At 39.7% G+C, this 19,093-nt stretch overlaps 1 protein-coding gene across 3 annotated transcripts in view; it reads right to left on the bottom strand.

The window, feature by feature from the left end:
- The window catches only part of LOC112567756 (glucose-6-phosphate exchanger SLC37A2-like), a 49,675-nt gene extending 30,582 nt beyond the window's left edge, over positions 1 to 19,093 (bottom strand). Inside the window, exons 1-2 of one of the 3 annotated variants that reach the window (XM_025244561.1) lie at positions 18,978 to 19,093; positions 7,469 to 7,586 (exon numbers count right to left, since the gene is read on the bottom strand). In XM_025244561.1, coding sequence (XP_025100346.1) covers positions 7,469 to 7,581 — 113 coding nt within the window. In that variant the 5' untranslated portion in view covers positions 7,582 to 7,586; positions 18,978 to 19,093. Of the gene's footprint in view, positions 1 to 6,592; positions 6,644 to 7,468; positions 7,587 to 18,977 lie in introns of those variants that run through there. The other 2 variants (XM_025244562.1, XM_025244563.1) reach the window with 2 other exon arrangements.

Here is a 19,093-nt window from a genome sequence, read left to right as displayed (position 1 = left end):
GAAATGAGATCCGAGTCCACGTTGCTATGATCCTAGCTTACAGTCTTGATGACAAGTACTTGACTGCTAAGCCATAAACAGGATGAGATGAGAAGATAGAGAGATGACAATGTTTGGGTCAAGTACATGTCTTGGTTCATACATCATCAACACTTTTTAAACAGGGAGACCCAATGCTCTTTCTCACTCACAACATAGCTCACACTGACAGATAGAGGCGACAGGGTGGGGATCTTTCTCCTCACCAGCTGGTACTCGAGGTAATGGCAACAACACAACAGGTTGGACTAAGTGGTGCAACGTGACAAAAATAGACCTAGGATCTGCACTGCTTTGGAGACAATAGGGAACAACAAACCTTTTGAATGAATAGGGCCATGGTACCATTGTCAACACCTGATTTAATGCGTACGATAACCGTGTTTGTAAAATAATCTCCAAAACAGACGCCAGTACACACCTGCAAACTCAACGCGTGCGCGCGCGCAAACACATCCACGATTATATGAGACATGATCGAACGAGTTGGGTGGGAGTGGGGGGTGAGAGAGACAGAGCCATGAACGTCTATGTGATGGCGGTGGTGAAACTTGACACACAGAAAGTCACGAATTTTAAAATACTTCCTAATTTCTAATGTCTGGACAAGGGAAAGGGAGGGGGCGGGGAAGACAGCATACAACGCCCACCTACACTTTTCGTGTGAACGCGTTCCTCGACAAAACAATATGGCCAGCTATTATTTATTTGCTTATTTCTTGTATCTGACATTTTAGGTCTTTTCAACCAGATTTTTCACTATTTTCCCAAATGTTTTTGAGACAAAGCTTGGCGCAAGATGTGGTCAAATAAGAGCGTGCCCAGCAGAGATGGGTCAATATTTCTCCGAGCTGTTGTCATCGTGGATCTATTGTTCAATAAAGTGTTTGGCTGTCAGTAACAGATCATACGGAACTGCGAGTAACAGGACCGTTGTCATATCGTAATATGTCGCACAGTTTTTAGTTTCCGATTGCTGTTTACGCGGAAAACAACTACGTTTTTCATCTGGCTTTAAGTCGGTGTCCTATAAATAAAAAACAGATTGCAGTGATATGTATATGTTGGAGGGGGTTGGAGGGCGATTGCAGCCTCGGACAGGACACGAACAGTACAATATTACCATTTCTCTGAACTGACACTCAGACTGAATAAACTTGACTCAAATAACGCGACATATTGAGCGTTGACAATAATACTACAGCTGGAACAGATAGCAGCAAACATCAACTTCATTGGCAACAGTTTGTACGGTGAGGGCGCGTGCATATTTGAGAATCAGTCATACAAAAACAAAGCCCATCTTATTTAATAATAATGATAGCATTTATGCACTGCAAGAGACATGGGACAATAGGCAATGATGTATGAGTGGGACGGGCATAATAGTCAGGCAAACACACATGTGCACACATACACGTCAAACAATACCAGGAACACGAAGGTACACAGAGACAGCAGTAAGGGGAGAGGAAGTCAGGGTACACCGATCACTGTAGGTATTTTCGAAAAAAAAAAGGTTTTATGTCTAGAATGGAAAGCAAGGAGACAGTGACTAGGGAAATACAATGAACGTCACTACTATCAATATCGTCGATACAGGAAGATTAGTGTAGCGCTTTATTGTTTACTGTAGTGTCTAGACCAGGGGTGGGCAATTAATTTTCCCAAGGGGCCGCATGACAAATTGGGATGGTTTTAGAGGGCCGGACTAATATAGTTAAGTCAGTTTTACCCAATAAGGGTATATATAGTATATATACTGGCGGGCGGGCCAGCGGGCGGGCCAGCGGGCGGGCCGAGGGCCGGCCTTTGTCCAGGTCTGGTCTAGACCATGGTTTGGTAAACTAAGGCCCGTGGACATCTTCGGAACGACCCGTCTGCCATAATGTGAAGTGTATTTGTTTTCCTTTTTTTTAATATTTAGTCTCGGTTGATTTGACTGAAATTTAATTTATCAAGTACAGCAGCATTAGAAATCAGTAGCCCGTAACATTCTAACACAAAATACAAAGATAAAGATAACAAATAACGCGGCTGACATGTCTGATGGAGTAGTTAGAAAGCAAGGGGAAGGGGGGACTGTCTTCAAAGGAAAGAAGGAAAGGCTGGTTTTAAAGTTTTGTTGTGAGCGAATTCAAACATCACTTTACACAATAAATTCGGTCTGAACGCCATTAAGTACTCATTATATGATAATATCCATGATCACTAGGTTTGTTGTGTAATCACCTGGCATGGGTTTTTGGGTATTTTATCGGTCCGCCGCATTGCTTCGAATTCTGAGACCTCCCCGCAAAAAGAAAACTTTGTCCACCCCTGGTCTAGGCACATGCCGTCTGCACATGTTATCTTGATACAGAAACAAGTTAACAAACGGGATGATAACTGTCGGTTGAATTTGCTGAACTTTCCACTTACCTCCCCATAGCCTGCTGTGAGAAGGTCATCTGTTAATGTTACGTGCACAGCAGAAACGTGACCACACACAAAATATGATGTACGAAGTACTACTCGCCTTCAGCATGCTGTTCTAAGTTCCGAAAACAACAGTGATTTGTACAAGGAAATTTCGCTGCTGAGTATGTAAGCTAACATAGTTTTGGCCCTTTTCTTTCTTCCTTAATGCACGCACGCACATGCTACATTCTTCCTCACACATGGCCGGTGCTAGGTTATGTTGCGTCTCCCCCCTCCCCTAAAAAAAACCCAACCCAATATAAAACCTTCAACAATTAAATTACAAGTTCTGCTCCTTTGAGGTTTGAACCCCCCACCATACTTTTTAACCGGGTACAAAATATTATTCTCTCTGATCTAGTGAAGCTGCCAAGTCATGCTCAGTGGTTGACATTCAGCCTAACTAAATGTTTCTTGCAGAACTGATGACCTCAGATAATTTTTTTTAATGAAGCTCTTTTGTTCAAATCGGTGTCCTAAGGCAACGTCCAACCAGATTTTAGCAGTTTTCTTAGTGCTGTGCGCAAACCAGAAAAGAAGGGCCAAAGTATGTGCGTGGCTTGGCTTATCCCCAGTAGCACATGAAGAGCGAAGGACAAGCTATAAAGCGTTCTTTCACTGTCAACGTCTTCTACGAATTTCCACGGATTTCAATTTTATTGACATGGAGAACGAGCGATTTAAATCAAAGAAGTTCTCATGCAGTCACTTTCACGGTTGCTTGCTCTTGCCGAAGCCGTAATTTTTGGTAGTTGATAGAGGAAACAAAGCAAACCTATGAAAGCGACAGTCTGCTTGATGAGTGAAAGAGTCCTGCAAGGTCTCCTGTGTCTAACTCTTCCACCTTTAACCGTATACTGGAGGAAAGAACATTTGCCGGCCGCTGCTATCAATACCTTTTTACCCGAGTGAGGAGCACTAGAGATGGAGCAATTTATAGACTAAAGCCGTTTTCACTTATTTCAACAACAGATGCACAACAACTTACCCATGATATGATCAGCATTATTACTGATCAGCACAAATATAAGTCTAATTAAATAAATATACGAGCTTTTAATAAACATCAAGTTCATATATCTCACAGCAGTGCTAATTAAATATTCACACATAAGGTTCCCTTCACTAGCAGTTATTTAGGAATCAATGCCGGATGCTGCATCTTTTACGCTACTTTTCTCTAAGCCTGACATTTGTTTAGCTGGTCGCGGTAACGGTTGTCTGTTTCCACTTTTTTTACCCACGATGTAATATTCCGATCTACCTCATTAAATACGGGTCATTTAAGTGAAAATCATAATACGAAATGTCGACCAAAAACTGTTTTCTGTTAGCAAGAAATTTTTTCTTCTTATCACAACCACAATTTTCGTCTACACAGCTATTACTAATAGCATCACTCCAGCGGTCATTGCAAGAGCAGCCCCCCTCCCCCTCCCCACACCGAGAAGCACAATGTCCGCCGTATCATACCCACCGCTACTGTACACGATGCTTTACTGTGACAAACTCTCCCAAACAATCGGAGAAAACAATGAATCTGATACTAAAAACGACACTGCGGAAACACTGGCCCAAAATCTAGCTACGGTAAGCTGGTGCAGACGTGGCGGGACTTCTGATGACTTCAAAAAGGTGCGAAATGTGAAGAAGGCATTTAGTATCGTCTACCCCAGGGGTCAACTTTTATGTCCCCCCCTCCCTCTCTCTCTCTTCCAGTGCGGTTTAGGTGTGGGCGCTCGACACTCGAAATGCGGCACCACAGATAGTGCTGGAAGCATTCGTGTAATATTAAGAACATTTTTTCCTAACGCCATTCATCGCTTAAACAACAACAAAACCACACACCATATCTGCGTCCCACTCAGTGCTTGCGATATGGGCAACTGCCTACTTCGGTTTATGGAAGAACTGGGCCTGCAAGCAGGAACACCCGAACACACACACACCACGCGTGTGATGGACAAACGAAAGCAGCTTAGATGTAGAAAGGGAGGCAAGCCGAATAACACATTGCAAGTGAATAGTCTCCCCTAGTTACGTGATAGTAAAGATGCACGAAAAGTGATGTGCATTATATACAATATTTAATTGTACAATCTGTAATAGTAACACAGCATTTATCAGGCTTACTCCATCAGTCCTCTGCCGCTAAGCACTTGAGTGACCTGAAACGACTAACTAATCTTCGATTTTATCATGTCTCTGTTAATATTCTTAAAATAAAAACCAGGGAAACAAATATGTTCATTCAAGGTTCATGGACTTTTCTGTTTCTAAGACAACTACCAACATGACTGAAACACAAAAACTGTAAATTCAACTTTTCTACCCAAATGCTTACCCTCATGAAAGAAATGCAACAATAAAAAAATGCACATGTATATGATGTTATATATTTGACTGTTGCTGAAAAAGCACATCAGCAGCCACACGACATATTTTGACAGCAAAGTCAAGATATTAAGTTCATAACTAAAGCATTAACCACTGATCAGCTACATTTTCGGAAGTAACTTTTTCATTCACTGAACTGAGCAATTCAAGGAACTCAGAGACTAAAATAAGTTTAGAAAACAATCGCTACAACTGAGGTGTAAGAGCATTCACTACCAATGCAGAAAATTCACACTAATGTCCAAAAAATGGTGCAATATCAAAATGCTATAAATCTTAAATGCAAATCAGTTTTGCTTTGCATGTAAACAATAACTTGTGGTCCCTTGCAACAACCCTTGCTCTCCTCCCCTATCTCACATACACAATCACATTTTTAGGGTGAAGGATCTAGTAATATGCTACAAAAAAACAAAAAACAAAAACAAAGACAAAAACAAAAACCCTACATAGTTTTGGTGCAGTGGGTAGACAATAGTGCAAATGAAGTGTTTTATAAACCAATTCTTTCAATGTATCTACTCAACAAATCTGATTTCATTCTTTTTAATTATACTTTGTACAGTTTCAATGCTGGTTATTTTAAAAAAGAGACATTTTTGAAATTTATTTTATCCAAGTCAGCACAAATCTAAAACAATAAATTTAAAGCTATTTCACCTTTTCAACTTCTACATACTGAATATAAACTAACCCCCCTGCCCCCCCACTAAACTCTTAAAGCATTTCCCTTATAATTATGGGCTCTTTATAGTGATAAAAGTCTGTCAAAATATCTGCCAGGGCATTTGTCATGAGGACGTAGGGACCAGTTACACGGAAAATGAACAATACAGACAGTATGATTCTGTTAATGATGGCAGAAGGTGAATACTACACCATGAAGGAAATTTTCTTCCTTTCTACCAACTGCAGGATCATTTTAATGGAGCTCCCCTTTGCATTGTTCATTTAGTGTAGGTTAGCATTCATCTTTTGGTGTACATTTTAGGTGTACTTTCATATTAGATAACCATCCCAAGGTTTTTATAAATATTAAAAAAAGGCAATATTTTGATTATTTTGTTTTAAAAGTTATATGATTTTACTTTTAACACACTTTCACTCATGGCCAGGCTGTAATTCAACAGTGGTCCATATTACACAAATTACCCTGGATAAGTCAGCTGTTAAAATAGCTTACACAACAATTTTATTTGTTCCCAAGTTAAATTATTAGTAATCTAAACAACTGTCAGTGATCAATGTGACTTTATGCATGCTTTCTCTCACAACTCACAAACAGATTAATAACAGCTTGAGACAACAAAGACTAGGTGCCCCCACTCCACTCTCTCATCAAACACACATGCACATCTTGAGTTTGCTCCACAGATATAAAACTGTTTTCAAAAATATCAAAATAGCAAACATTATACCCATCACCAAGAGCATCACAGATTAAGAATGACAACTTATAATGATGGGATGCATACACAAATGTAAACGCATGTTGCATAATGCAGTTTATTACTTCTAAATTTTCTAAAATTGAGAGTACATTATATGTACAACATCTTTATACTGTGCTGTATGCTCTTCTGTTTACTCTATACTCAAAGTCTCCATCCTGGCAATATAATCTTATTACTAAAACTAAAAGCAGAATAATCATGCAGATGCAGAGGAAGCAGTCATCATTTTCCTTCAAACTTACCAATCTGTGTTGACACTGTCCAAATGTCATGGCATTATTCTTATCTGCGACCTTTGCAAAAATGAAAGTTCAGGAACATAAGTTCTGCAGTTAATTTTGGACTCATGATGACTCATTCGTGTCACAGGGATTTAAAGTGCAAATAGTTCACTCAAATGTGTATGAATTCTACAGCCAAATAATTTTTTTTCTTCTCTTTGTTAAAAATGGTTAGAGTCACTTACCTGATGCATAGGAAAAAAAAAAATGAGTGCCCAAAGTAAAGTTGCCTAACACCTGCAGATTCTGGCCAGCTAGTTGTAACCCTGACAATTATTTTCGAAAATAGTTCTGAGAGTGAAAATTATGCCGTTGCTAAAAAAGAGGAACAACAAACTTAATGTGCTAGTGGGTCTGTGCTTCTTCTGTTATGGTATGAGCATTCTAACATTACAAAGTGTTATAAATGCTTTACTATTAGGCATCATAGCAAGATTAATAAACATGCATACATGTGACAGAGGGAAAAAAAGCCATTTGGAAGGACCTGTGGTTTTAACAGGGAACGCAAAGGCAAAAGGTTTAGAGTGAATTAACCTATGGCATTGACAGATTTATGGTGTGGTATTAAGTAGCAATTAAGCAGTGTGCATCTATTATGATTTACGCACTGCCGCATTTGCCTGCTTCAGCATCTGAAATTCACAAGAACTGTAAAGTGATAGTGATGATATAACTTGAGTCTTTCATCTACTTCAACGACCCTAGTGAGATTAGGAAAATCGAGATATGAATGATAACCAATGACAATGATTTTAAAACATGATAGATAACTGTCTTCATGACCGTCACATATATTGATCAGTCTAGTTATAAATCTATTTATAAGCAACTTACCCAATTTCTTTGTATACATTTCTTCCAGTGATTTCTCTTTTATGATGAGGAAAGAATACTTCGATCCCTAACGGCACAGTCATTTCTTCGCGACCAGACGACTCGACGGTCATATGACCTAGCTCGGAAAGAATGAAGTCAAAGGTCACGAAAAATCATATCACTAAGATAAAAATAAAAATTAAAGTCAGCTTTATTGCAAATAAAATATTTGATTTTCAGATAAAGAGAATTTCATATTGTAATTTTAAAACTTAAAACGGAAGTATGTGTTCCGAGCCTAAAACAAAAAAATAGTCCTGCGTAATGATATTTGTAGAAAATAGATCTTCAAATAGGTGTAAACTATCTTCCAAAATTGACCTCCCTGCTATATCTTTATTCTTATAGAAGTCAATTATATCTTTTATAATTTCAGAATTATGTCACTGATGAATTTGTTTCTAACTAAAAGCAGTCGGAATGTGTGATGAGGTCGAGCTAAGACTGCGATCATTCCTGGAATGACACCAAGTTTACGATAACAAAACTCTCGATTTACAGATGCAGAGTCGTATTGGTTTTGTGAAATTCCATCCTTTGTTGAACTAGTGTATTGCTGGATATTTTGACTGTCGTTAATCAGTAATTTACCCTAACTGGCAAGGCATTCTTTCACGGGAAGGCGTCGTATCGCAGATTGACCTGAGTTAAAATGAAATCCGACACTTTGTGAATGTGAGGTGGTTTTGACGGGATTTACAGATGTAAAGGCGCACCAAAGCAGTGAAAGACGCCAACGATGTCTCTCCCAGAGAGGTAAGGACAACCTGACATTCATTTCTTAATCCTAAATGCTGAAAATGGTGCTTACTCAACCATGATAGTGTGCTTGGTGATGTGGATCATCTAACTTGATTCCGGTGCTGCTGCATCTAGTGCCTTGCTCTGATTAACGATTTACACTGGGCACACCTGATACATACAACATGGTACTTTTTTTTATTGATAAAGCTTTATTCAGAGAAGATAATCCATCTTTCTCTGGCCCAATACGTACTAGGGGAGCTTTGAGATCGTTTGAGTTAATCTTCAATTTCCTGGTTTCCCGAAAGGGAGTACAACATGGAAACGCACCAGTTGGTGCATTAATACCTGTGTGTGCTCAGCATATGATACTGCATCACCGTGCGTTATCATACTCGAGTGGATGGGGAGAAAGCGACTTGAAGGGCGGTGTTGTGTTAGGAATTTGTCGTGGCACCTCCCATAAAAACTCATGTTTTAGCTCGTTAGTTGGTCTCTCTCTCGCCGGCACGCTCATATTCCAGTATCCTACCCATGTGTTATTCTCACAAATCACAGTAAATCTAAACAATACATGCATTCTGATGAACCGATGAATTCAATTGGCGTTTAAAGCACACTTTGTCCCTTACTTACCCGTGACTTACATTTACAGTTAAAGGAGATGCGAAGACAGGTTTTGTATTGCTTAATGTTGTACCAGTTAATTCTGCTTTAGGGCATTTTTAAAAGAGAGTAGATTAGCAGTTCTACTTTCTAAGATAGGGATCTTGACTGCAGTAACTGGTACCCTTATCATGAGCTCAGGTTTGGTTACAGGTCACTAGTGCAGATAATACAACTCTTTCTAATTTACTCATTACACATGTGATCACACAAGAGTATGCTTTTTTTATATTTTAATGTTGTTGGTATAACCAGTATCTTTGTAATAGTTATTCACATGTAGACATCTGTTATCACTTAAATGTATCTCACAAAAGCAGTATTAACAGAACATTTCACAAGAAATAATTAAGTGAGTGTATTGTAATTTTAAATCCTTCTATAAAGTTGATTCATGTTGATAAATCCCACATAGCATATAATATTCTAATTGGTTGTTCAAACATGTTGGGAATAGTATAGAGTAGTTTTCCAAATATATTATCTTGGTTACCCTAACCATTTGGCTGCATAGCCTCTCATGCACAAAAAGTGTGCATGGGTTTCCTAATATGTGTTTATATGTATAGTTAAGCAAGCCTGATTTAGTAATGAATATCAGCACCTAGTTGCCGATCTAACTTTTCATGATAATATAAACAGTTCGGAAAAAACAAGCCTTTTTATGTTATGATATTGTTTTGCTGATAAATGTTTAAGCAGTCATCCAAAGACAAACTTTTAAAAGCAGCTTAATTTTTTACCATTTATTATCATAAATTGAGACATACCCTAAGGAATAGTAAGTGCTCATGCTTGTACATATGGATCACCTGAAGAGCTTCTTCATTAAAGATGCACACATATGCCTTTTTTGCATGCTTGTGCATTGCATTTGTGATATATGTTCTGCATTCCACAGTTATTTAATCATTTGCCTTTTCAGTGCTGTCATATTCTTCTGTTATAGAGATTTACAGTCTAGTTTTAAGATAAAAGATTGATAAAGGGAAATGAATAGTTTGGTGCAGATCTGGTCTTGTTAATGATCTTACTTTATTGGCTTAATTTATGCTACTCAGCCTTAAGATATAGCTATAGTGTTGTGTAAAGCAGCATTATATTCACATTTTTTCCCTTTTGAACAAGTATTTACATAGAGGAAGCTGGTTATATTGTTAGGAAACAATCTTGTGCGTGTTCTGTAGCTGCCTCTTCTTTCCCACTGTCCTGGGGTAAACAAGATGGCTAGTGTTGGTATATGCGTAAGAATTTAATTTTGTAAATTACTGAGTTACTAATTATGCTGTATCTTTGAATGACTAGATTGTTCTTTTGTAACTAATTTAACCAAGTGGCTTTTTGGGAAAGTGGCACGTCTTCTAGTACTTTGTAAGTGAATCAATTTTGAACCTTTTGTAACATAACTAAGAAGTTTATATGTGACCCTCCACGACAAAATGAGTCTTGTCGCACGGAACAGTTTTGTGCTAGAGGCCCCAAAAGGTGATAGGGGTCAATTTTGTGTAGTTCGACATTTCTTTAAAAATGGATTCCTTGGTTATTAAACTATCAGGAAAATACACTGATATGTGTGAATAAACGTTAGAAATAGACTTTAAATATGTTTTTTACCCTACTGCAATCCGTACCAATTTCAGACAAAATCCAAACGCTGTTTTTATACTGTTTCCCTGTCATAACTCCATCGTGTTATACCTCGCCAGAAAGCCAGAGTCTGGATGTTCAACTTCTTTAAAGAAGAATTCAAATATTAACATATCAAAAGATTTGTCTGCAAAAGTTTAGAGTAAACAAACCTGGTCGGCCATCGTGATGCTAATCTTTGAACCTGCTTTTCTCAAAATGGCTGCCACCGTACTTTCACACTTCAAACGATTATAACTCACTCAATGTTGGGACTAGAAAAGCAACTTTTGTATCTAAAGAAAGTTCAGAACCTTCACTTTTTAAAAGTATGCAATGTGGGAAATCTTTAATTTCCGACCAGACTCATTTCGTCGTGGAGGGTCACATATATCCTGCCTAACTTGCTCTTTCTCTGGACTTTGGTGCATGATGTGGCTCTTATGTTTAGATGTCATGCTTTTTTTACATCTCAGTGACTTAATTTCCTTTTGGCCTAAGTTGATTTTCGGATTTATTTTTGTGTCACTGCTGATTCTCTGCTACATACTGTTTGGAGACTGTAGATGATGTTTATTGCTCATGGCTTTGACATGTGGGCTGCAAATTATGGTTTTTGTGTCAATGCTATTGTTGGAGTACACAATCTATAGAATGCATATGCATATTTGTCATCACCTGATGAGATTTGAAGTAAAAGTTCAAAATTGTGGACTGTGAGCAAGCAGCTCAAGACTGAGTGTACAAACCTGAGAATCCATTGCCTGTTCACAGCTCAAGACAATCACATCATCAATCTCCCATTTATATTTTTTTTTTTGGTGTATTTCTGTGAGCCTGCTGCCAAGCAAAAAAAAAAAAAGACTGCCTAAGTGCTCTTTACTACTAATAATAATAATACAGGATGATCAAATACAGTAAACCTCTGTTTTCTTAGAAGTGTGCCAAACATGTTTGACATTGAAAGAGCGTTGATTTCATGTGTCATAAACTATGCTAGCTTTTTAGTCATTAAGAAATTAGTTAAGAGTTTTCTATGTTTATGCTTCGTTTGTTTTTTTATTTATATCTTATACGTATACTGTAGTTTAAATTTATGTGAAAAAATTGTTTCGGAACCTGTAATGGGAAGGAAAACTGAAAATAGTTGTTTTAGAATCATTGCATATTTACCTGGTAATTAGAAAGCTACCCTGAATTGGTATTAAATTTTCAATCCATTGAAGCAGGTGCATGATGATGATAATAGTAATTTCAAATATATAGTTTTATCCCAGTACTGTTGATGAACTCACTGCACATCACAACATCCATAAAAATAGTCATTGTTAAAGCTAAATCATAATCGAAAAATGAATATGAAATGTCAAAAACACAACACCTAAATGACTAGTGGGGTTATGTATACAGTGATGGGTTGAATGATTTGAAGGGCATGTAGATGAGCAAACACAGTTCAGTTACAGTGCACACAACTCAAGGAGTGCACAGGGTAAGTGGAACTGTGAAAAAGACAATGAGATAGCGAGACACATATCTGTCCCTTTTTGGCTTGCACACAGATTACCGGTAGAGATGGTGTATCAGAGCAGAACAATGCACAAGTTTTCAAAGCATTATGCACATATAAGTGACACATGTAGATCCATATTTTAAAAATGTAGCTAGGAAGTGAATGGTTCAGAGACCAGAAAGCATAAAACTCCAGCGAAGATGATAGATATTGCTGTAGCGACTGCCAGTCACAGACATGAAAACAACCTGGTGTGAAGGGACATCGTGACAAAGGTTAAAGTTTCAGTCTAACAGTGTTAAATTTTGGATTTTTTTTAAAGAATGAATGATTAGCAGTGAGTATAAGTATAATATTCAATTACACAGTTTTGACTGTGAGTGAAAGGAAACTGGTGACATGCATTTTGCAACAGTGACAATATGATTAGGAAGCTCACTCACCTCCCCTACCTTTTTTGATACATGAAAAAGCAGTTATAGTGTACAGGAAATATATTTTTATCTTATTGCATTGTACATTTATACATTAAACTATTTACATTTGTGCTAGAAATGTTTCAATTAGAACCACCAAATTTTAGTATTTTAAGGTTCTTTTTTTATCACCAAAATTTCACTCAAGCAGAACCCAGTAAATTCACACTTGGCTGAAGTATTGACTACTTTGTGATGTATCTAGCTGCTAACATTTAATGATAATTATTCATCAAGGTTACTTGCACAGTGCAACATCCCAGCCAACAAGCAAGTTCACTGTGCTATACACATCACAGCAGTTCATGACAATCACAGTCTGTGATGTACAACAAAGAACAGTTCAAAGACTTTAGCTGCAAGCCGCTAGTAAAAGGTGATCTTTAAGGATTAAATGGTGTGGACACATTTTGGAAAAAACTGCTTTTCTTTCAGGTAATTGCCAAGATGCTGAACATGGTGTGTACTGTCCCCTTAACTTTGTGTTGGTCAAAAGAAATGCGTTTAAAAGTTACTTGTCTTTGGCAGATGAGTCACCTTTTAAAGGTTCTTTTCATGAGATTAATACAGAACAAACAACTTCTTTGAAGATGTAGTGGCTTGCAGTTTTTTTCCTAGTCACTGGATAAAAGATGCTATTTTCCAGAATCTGGATGAATAACCCCTTTCTTTCTCAAAATGCATGCTGATGTTTACAGGCATGTATAACACCTCAGAGTGGCAGAGGTTAAACTTCTGATTTATTTGTTTCTCAAAAACAGTCTTATTTGGGTTTCCTGACATAATGGTCCCAGCTGTCTCATTGGCTGAGATCTTGACGAAGTAAAATTATTCATATACTGATGACTTCTTTCTGAGCATAATGACATCTTTAAGCAGGTGCCTTGAAAACAGAAGAGTCATTAGAAACAAATTGCATCCCATTAGAGCTTTAAACTTTTTTCATTTGGAATCATTGGATGTGGATAGTGCATGCTAAATTTTTCAAGCTGCTCTGTAATAAGCAGACATTAGTGTTGACAGGCTGGTGGTTTGCATTTATATAGCTCATACATTTTATGTGAAATTTTTGGAATAAAATTATTAAAAAAAAGAAAATGTTCAAAATGCTAAAAGGTGTAAAAGTGTTTCTCTATTATATGCACTTTTCTACTGATTTAAGTTTACCCCTGAAGAAATACACAGAGATAATTTCAAGAGGGCTCACTATTAGCATGGAGTTTAGTGCACTTGATTTTAAGCTCAGGTTTAACTGGAGTGAGACCAAGTCACTGCTCTAGCTTAAGACTAGTCTTTCCCACTCTATGACAAGTGTTGGAATTTAAAAGATGCTGTTGCTCATAGCAAATGCCACATAAATGTTGCAAGTTTTTATGAAGTATATTGAAAAAGCTGATATTGTTGGAACTGTACCTTCACTGCTTCCTTGCTTTCCTCATACCATTGAGTGTGAAAGGGCTTTTAAATTTAATAATTTGTGGAGTGTCATGCTTGCTGTGATTGTGATAAAGGTGATGAAGAATCTTGAATAGTAACAGATTGAAATCTTTAAAAACAGGAAACATATCCTGCATACTGATCACCAAAATATCACCAGATGGCAGAGGTCAACTATTTTGAAAAAAAAAAAAGGAACTGGGTTGGGAGAGCTGAAGCTATATTGATTTTAGAGTTTAAGTTTGTGCATTGCTATAGGCATGCTCATAATTAGAGTCACAAATGACTGCAGTTAGAAATTGTGATTATGACTTATTCATTCAACATAAGTATTTATGCGCAAGCATTATAAGTATTTGTGCATAGTTTACTGCCATCGGTGCTTAAAAGAGATCCTTAGAAGCTGTTTTTTGTCATTTTTGTCAAGCATGCTTTGTCGCTTATGCAGCGCATGCACCATCTGATAATGCTTAGAGTTTATACAAATGTCTGCTTACAACAGAGTGAAGACAGCTGTGTGAGCCACCTGTCTCCATTAATCACATCAGTTGAAAACTGTGAACCTAAGGGTATAGGGGTCAGTCATATGATTAGAGCAGGTGTTTAAATGATAAAAGATACTCATTTAGTATGAAATAGAGATACAATATTTTTTGTAAAAGTTGTCCTTTAACTTATCAACGTGTATGATCAAAGTGCATATCTCGCTTATCTTATTACTACAGTATTAGAATGGCAGGATTAATTTAGTAATGCAAGTATGTTCTGAAGATGTGTTAATAGTCATCTCTAAATTTGTGCAAGAACTGATTCACCATAGAGTCTGGCTGTTGCTGGAGGTCTAGTGTTATTTTGTTTATTTGAAGAGAAGTGCTCATCACAGCCCCTAAATTATTATCTTCATGATTGTGACATGACTCCTGCCCCCCAAATTAGCAACCTTTTCCTTAATAGAGCTTTACAGAAGGCTGACATAATCAGAAGTGAATTATTATTAACAGTTCTCCTGTGTTGTCTGTCTTTGCCAACATGATTCTTCAAGGAACATAAAAAAGTTAAATTCATTGATTTGGTATCATAATTGTAAAATAGTACTTTTACATGTCTTGAATATCCACTAGTGTATTGCTGTAATATGCAGTTCTTATTGTAACCTGTGAACACCAGCAGTGAACTGTGAATATATAACTATAAAATAGTCTGAGGTGGTATTTTAGGATTTTTAAGGAGGTGTTATTAACTTGGATGGCGTTTAAGAAAATAGCACCTTGAATCCAACAAACATCATGTTTTATTGTCTTGAAGGCAAATTAGTTTCTGTAGTACGCTTAGTGATTGTGATGGTGCATGTATACTTTGACCCATTCTCATATATCTGTAATGGGAGAAATCATAAAGGGTCTTTTAAATTAAACATATATTGTCAGTTATGTAAAACACATGAACTGCTTCCAATGTTATCTTAAATAGTGAACCAAACATAGACATATGTTCAATAACACGCCGATTATGAAGACCCTTAGGTGAAATTTGAGAATAGAAGTAACACTTAATTTTGTTTTGCAATTTCTGACGCTTACCGGCCGGAGAAAGGTATTTAAAAGACGTTGGTACGCATTGTGCATGGGAATCACACGGACCTTATCAGTTTGCTTGGAGAATTCCTTGTCGACCGCAAGCGGTGCGTTTTCAAGTACAGCAGAAAACCGAGCAGTTGACACAACGCGGAACTTCGCCATCAACCGAAGACTCGCGAGTAGACGCATCCTGGGCCGTGCGTGCACTAAGTCCGGACTTGAAAGGCTCGGACGGCCGCACGCGCATATCACTCGGGCACAGTCGCGCGTGCCACGCGCACAGCTTCCTTCGCTGAGACTCATCCACACCTGTAGTCAAAGAGTGGTTTGTGTGCAGTCTTTGCCGCAGCCTGTCAACCAGGTTCATAATTACTCGGCGTGGGCACTTTATTGTTTGTCGTGGCCACTGCCGACTCCACCCGGCCTCCGGCTTTGTGTCGGGTGTGAACTCAAGAGAAAACATTAGCATGTGTCATGTGTGCATGCTCGGGTGTTGTGCGCGATCACCGGGTGATGGAGGCAGTTGGGGGACGCAGGTGAGGACGTGGTTGATGTCCCTCGACCAGCGCTGCTCCTCGACGATTAGTAGTTAGCTAAGCTATCGCGGAGACCGAATGTCTGGCACCGAATTCAGACTGTACCAGGCAGCCGAAAGGCGGCTTTGAGTAACAGGTGTCCTTGAACAGTGGAGCTCTTTTCTGTTTTAGTCATCGTCTGCGTGGGCGAAAGAAAAGGAATGGAAGAAAGAATGATACGTCACAAGAGGATTATCCATCGCAGCGCTGAAATATCTTTCACTCCATCTGCCAGGCGCGTTTACTCCTTTTACCCTACTGCAGGAAACTGTGCCTGCTGACGTCACCTCGTGTACTGAGAATGAAAGGGTGATGCCCGCAACCAGAGGAGAGCACTTATCACTGAAATAGGCTCTGTAGTGGTAAGAGTAGTAGGCAGAGGAAATGGCATCATCTCCCTTAGATCGAACACCCCCGCCCCCCTATATATATATAGAAGCTCTTTGGGAACGAATAGCCGAATGGTTAGAGCGTTGGTGTTCTTACTGAGAGGCGCGCAGGTTCGATACCCATGTAGCGCAGCTCACTTTCCCCAGTCGACCCAGCTGGCAGGAGTGGGTCTCCAAAGAGAGTTGGGGAAAGTACAGCAGCGAGGGAGAGTAGATGGGCACGCCTTCACCTAAAACTAGCCCCGAGGTCGCTAACACCTTACTCCCCAATGTCATGGGAGGACTTTTACCTTCACACAGAGCTTGTAACCTGCTGGTGATATATTGCTTATGTTAGTCACGTATCTGGAGCAATTACAAAATGTAGCTCTAATTCATCACTGTAGAAATATGGACAGAGAATGTTTCTGGTGAATTAATGGATTTCATTTCATATATAATAATAAGTGTACATTTGTCTAGCGCTCTATCACAACATTTTTGTGTTTTTTGAGCGCTACGTACGAAAACACGAATGGTAGAAATTGTACAATGATCACAGTAAAAACTACAGATGATATAGAACAACAGCCAGACTGAAGTTTCTTGAAAGAATGTGTTTTAAGAGCACGTTTAAATGAGTATTGTCTGTTAGTTGCGTATCACGAGTTCCATGAAGTTGATGCTAAAGGGCAAACAAGTGTTTAGCCAGTTTATATCAGTTCAATAATTTTATTCAAATGCATTTCAAAAGAAGTGGGTGGGGCGAGGTGTAGAAGTACAGGGCGACTAGGGCAGCTGTGTTGTGTTGGGTATGGGACCGGTTCCGTCAGACAATAAATGTCAGAACAAGCTCTATTTCTGGATGTGGATCGTGACAGGGAAAAATGCCAGAGGTACTTAGCTTATATCTTATACAGTAGTCATCATATATGTCGACTTCTCCGAACGCAAAAGACCGTCGACATACATGTCGTCACCCCACTTTTTGTTTCCGACGGCATGCGTGCCATTAACCATTCAAATTTGGCGGCAGCACAGCAGTTCCTTGAATACACCCATACACGCATCCAATCCATGCACACACAGAGCAGTGTACACGCACTGCCGATTGCGGGCTGTAGGAGATATGGCTTGGCGCGCACATGGTTCCCCAGTGTGCGTGCGCGATGAATGTTTACTTTGCGGCGATGGCAAACGTGGGACGAGGGAGGCCTCTGTATGCGACGGCCAGATTGTACTACAGTTTTGAGGTAGATCTGGTCGATGGAACAGGAAACAAAACATTGCCAATGTATTATTATTATTTTTTAAATGGCGTCGCAACGATGCGCCAGCGCACGTCCGTCTTGCGTAAAACAGTTGTGATTGCCCAGTGCAAGAAGGTTTGGGAAGGGTGGGAAGGGGACTTGCCTTTGATGATTCTTGGTCTCATCGATTGTGACGCTTGGCGTGTCGCCATCGACGTTTCTTTACTCTTGTTGTTGTTGTTTTTGAACATTCCGTCGGCCAAAAACGACATGCGGACACGGGGTGTCTTTGAAGGCTGTTGCGTGACATGCGGGAAGTGTGTTGCAGTCGTGATTGGCATGGAGGGTGGGTCCGCTGTCACTCCCGCGTATTCGTTTGTCGGAAAGTGAGGGTGTTGGGTAGTTTGTATCCGCGCGCACCTTCTTCGCCTGTCGAAAGCGCTCGTCGATGCGATGCATGCGCATCTTGTATTTACGCGCGTCACCTGTTACGTCGATAGTTTTCTGGCTGGAGCTCGAGAAGGGTAAAGAGGAAGGGACATTCATAAAAATACAAATGCTGGAGAAGCGACCTCTGGGTGGGGGCGGGGAGTGGCAGGCTCACCCTCGCAGCTTCATCTTCGTAAACCGCTATTTACACGAGGAAGCAACAGCAGCAGACAAGGAAGCGAGAAGTTGGTTTCAGGGTGACGATCGGCCTTGTGGTGTCAAAAGTAGGGAACTCTTTGTCGTCAGATCAAAAATCAACGCAGAGCAGCGCGACACGGAGCAGAATTGAGAGTGGTAGCAATGGGGAGGCCGCATTTAGTTCCTCGCAAGTCAAAAACGAGCGCGATCTGTGTCTCCAATGAAGACCCACTCATCTCTAACTGCTGCCAACCCTCGCTGTGACGTGCGGCGGCAAGGTGCGTGAACCCATTCGGTGGGGGATCGGGTGTGGGGAGGGCGGCACGACATCTAAGCCATTCACCATCTCCCCCGCGTCAGTTCTCCCCGCCTCTCCAGCCAGCGAGCGAGGAGCATATGTAATCCGAGGAGGGCGACGCTATTGTAAAATTGGATTTTACATTTTCACCACGCACTCACGCAGAACGGCGGAAATCCGAGGAGGGGAATAAAGCTATTAACGTGCTAAGCACAGCTCAAAGCAGGGACAAGAGGACGGGCGACGGTTAAGCAACATCGACAGGTGCTAGCGTGCTTACATACACACATAGGCATACACGTAAACTTACCGAGGCGTGTCACAGAGTTACGTGCGATCGCGTCGCTTGTGGTTGACAACGTCTTCGTCGTAAGACGAGGCGAACCCGCCTCGGATTCGTAACGAGGAGAACTTGGCAGACGAAAG

Source organism: Pomacea canaliculata, linkage group LG7, assembly GCF_003073045.1.
Source record: "Pomacea canaliculata isolate SZHN2017 linkage group LG7, ASM307304v1, whole genome shotgun sequence".
Taxonomy (NCBI): Eukaryota; Metazoa; Mollusca; class Gastropoda; order Architaenioglossa; family Ampullariidae; genus Pomacea; species Pomacea canaliculata.
Note: the sequence above shows the minus strand (reverse complement) of the source record. Positions and strands in the feature narration are given on the sequence as shown.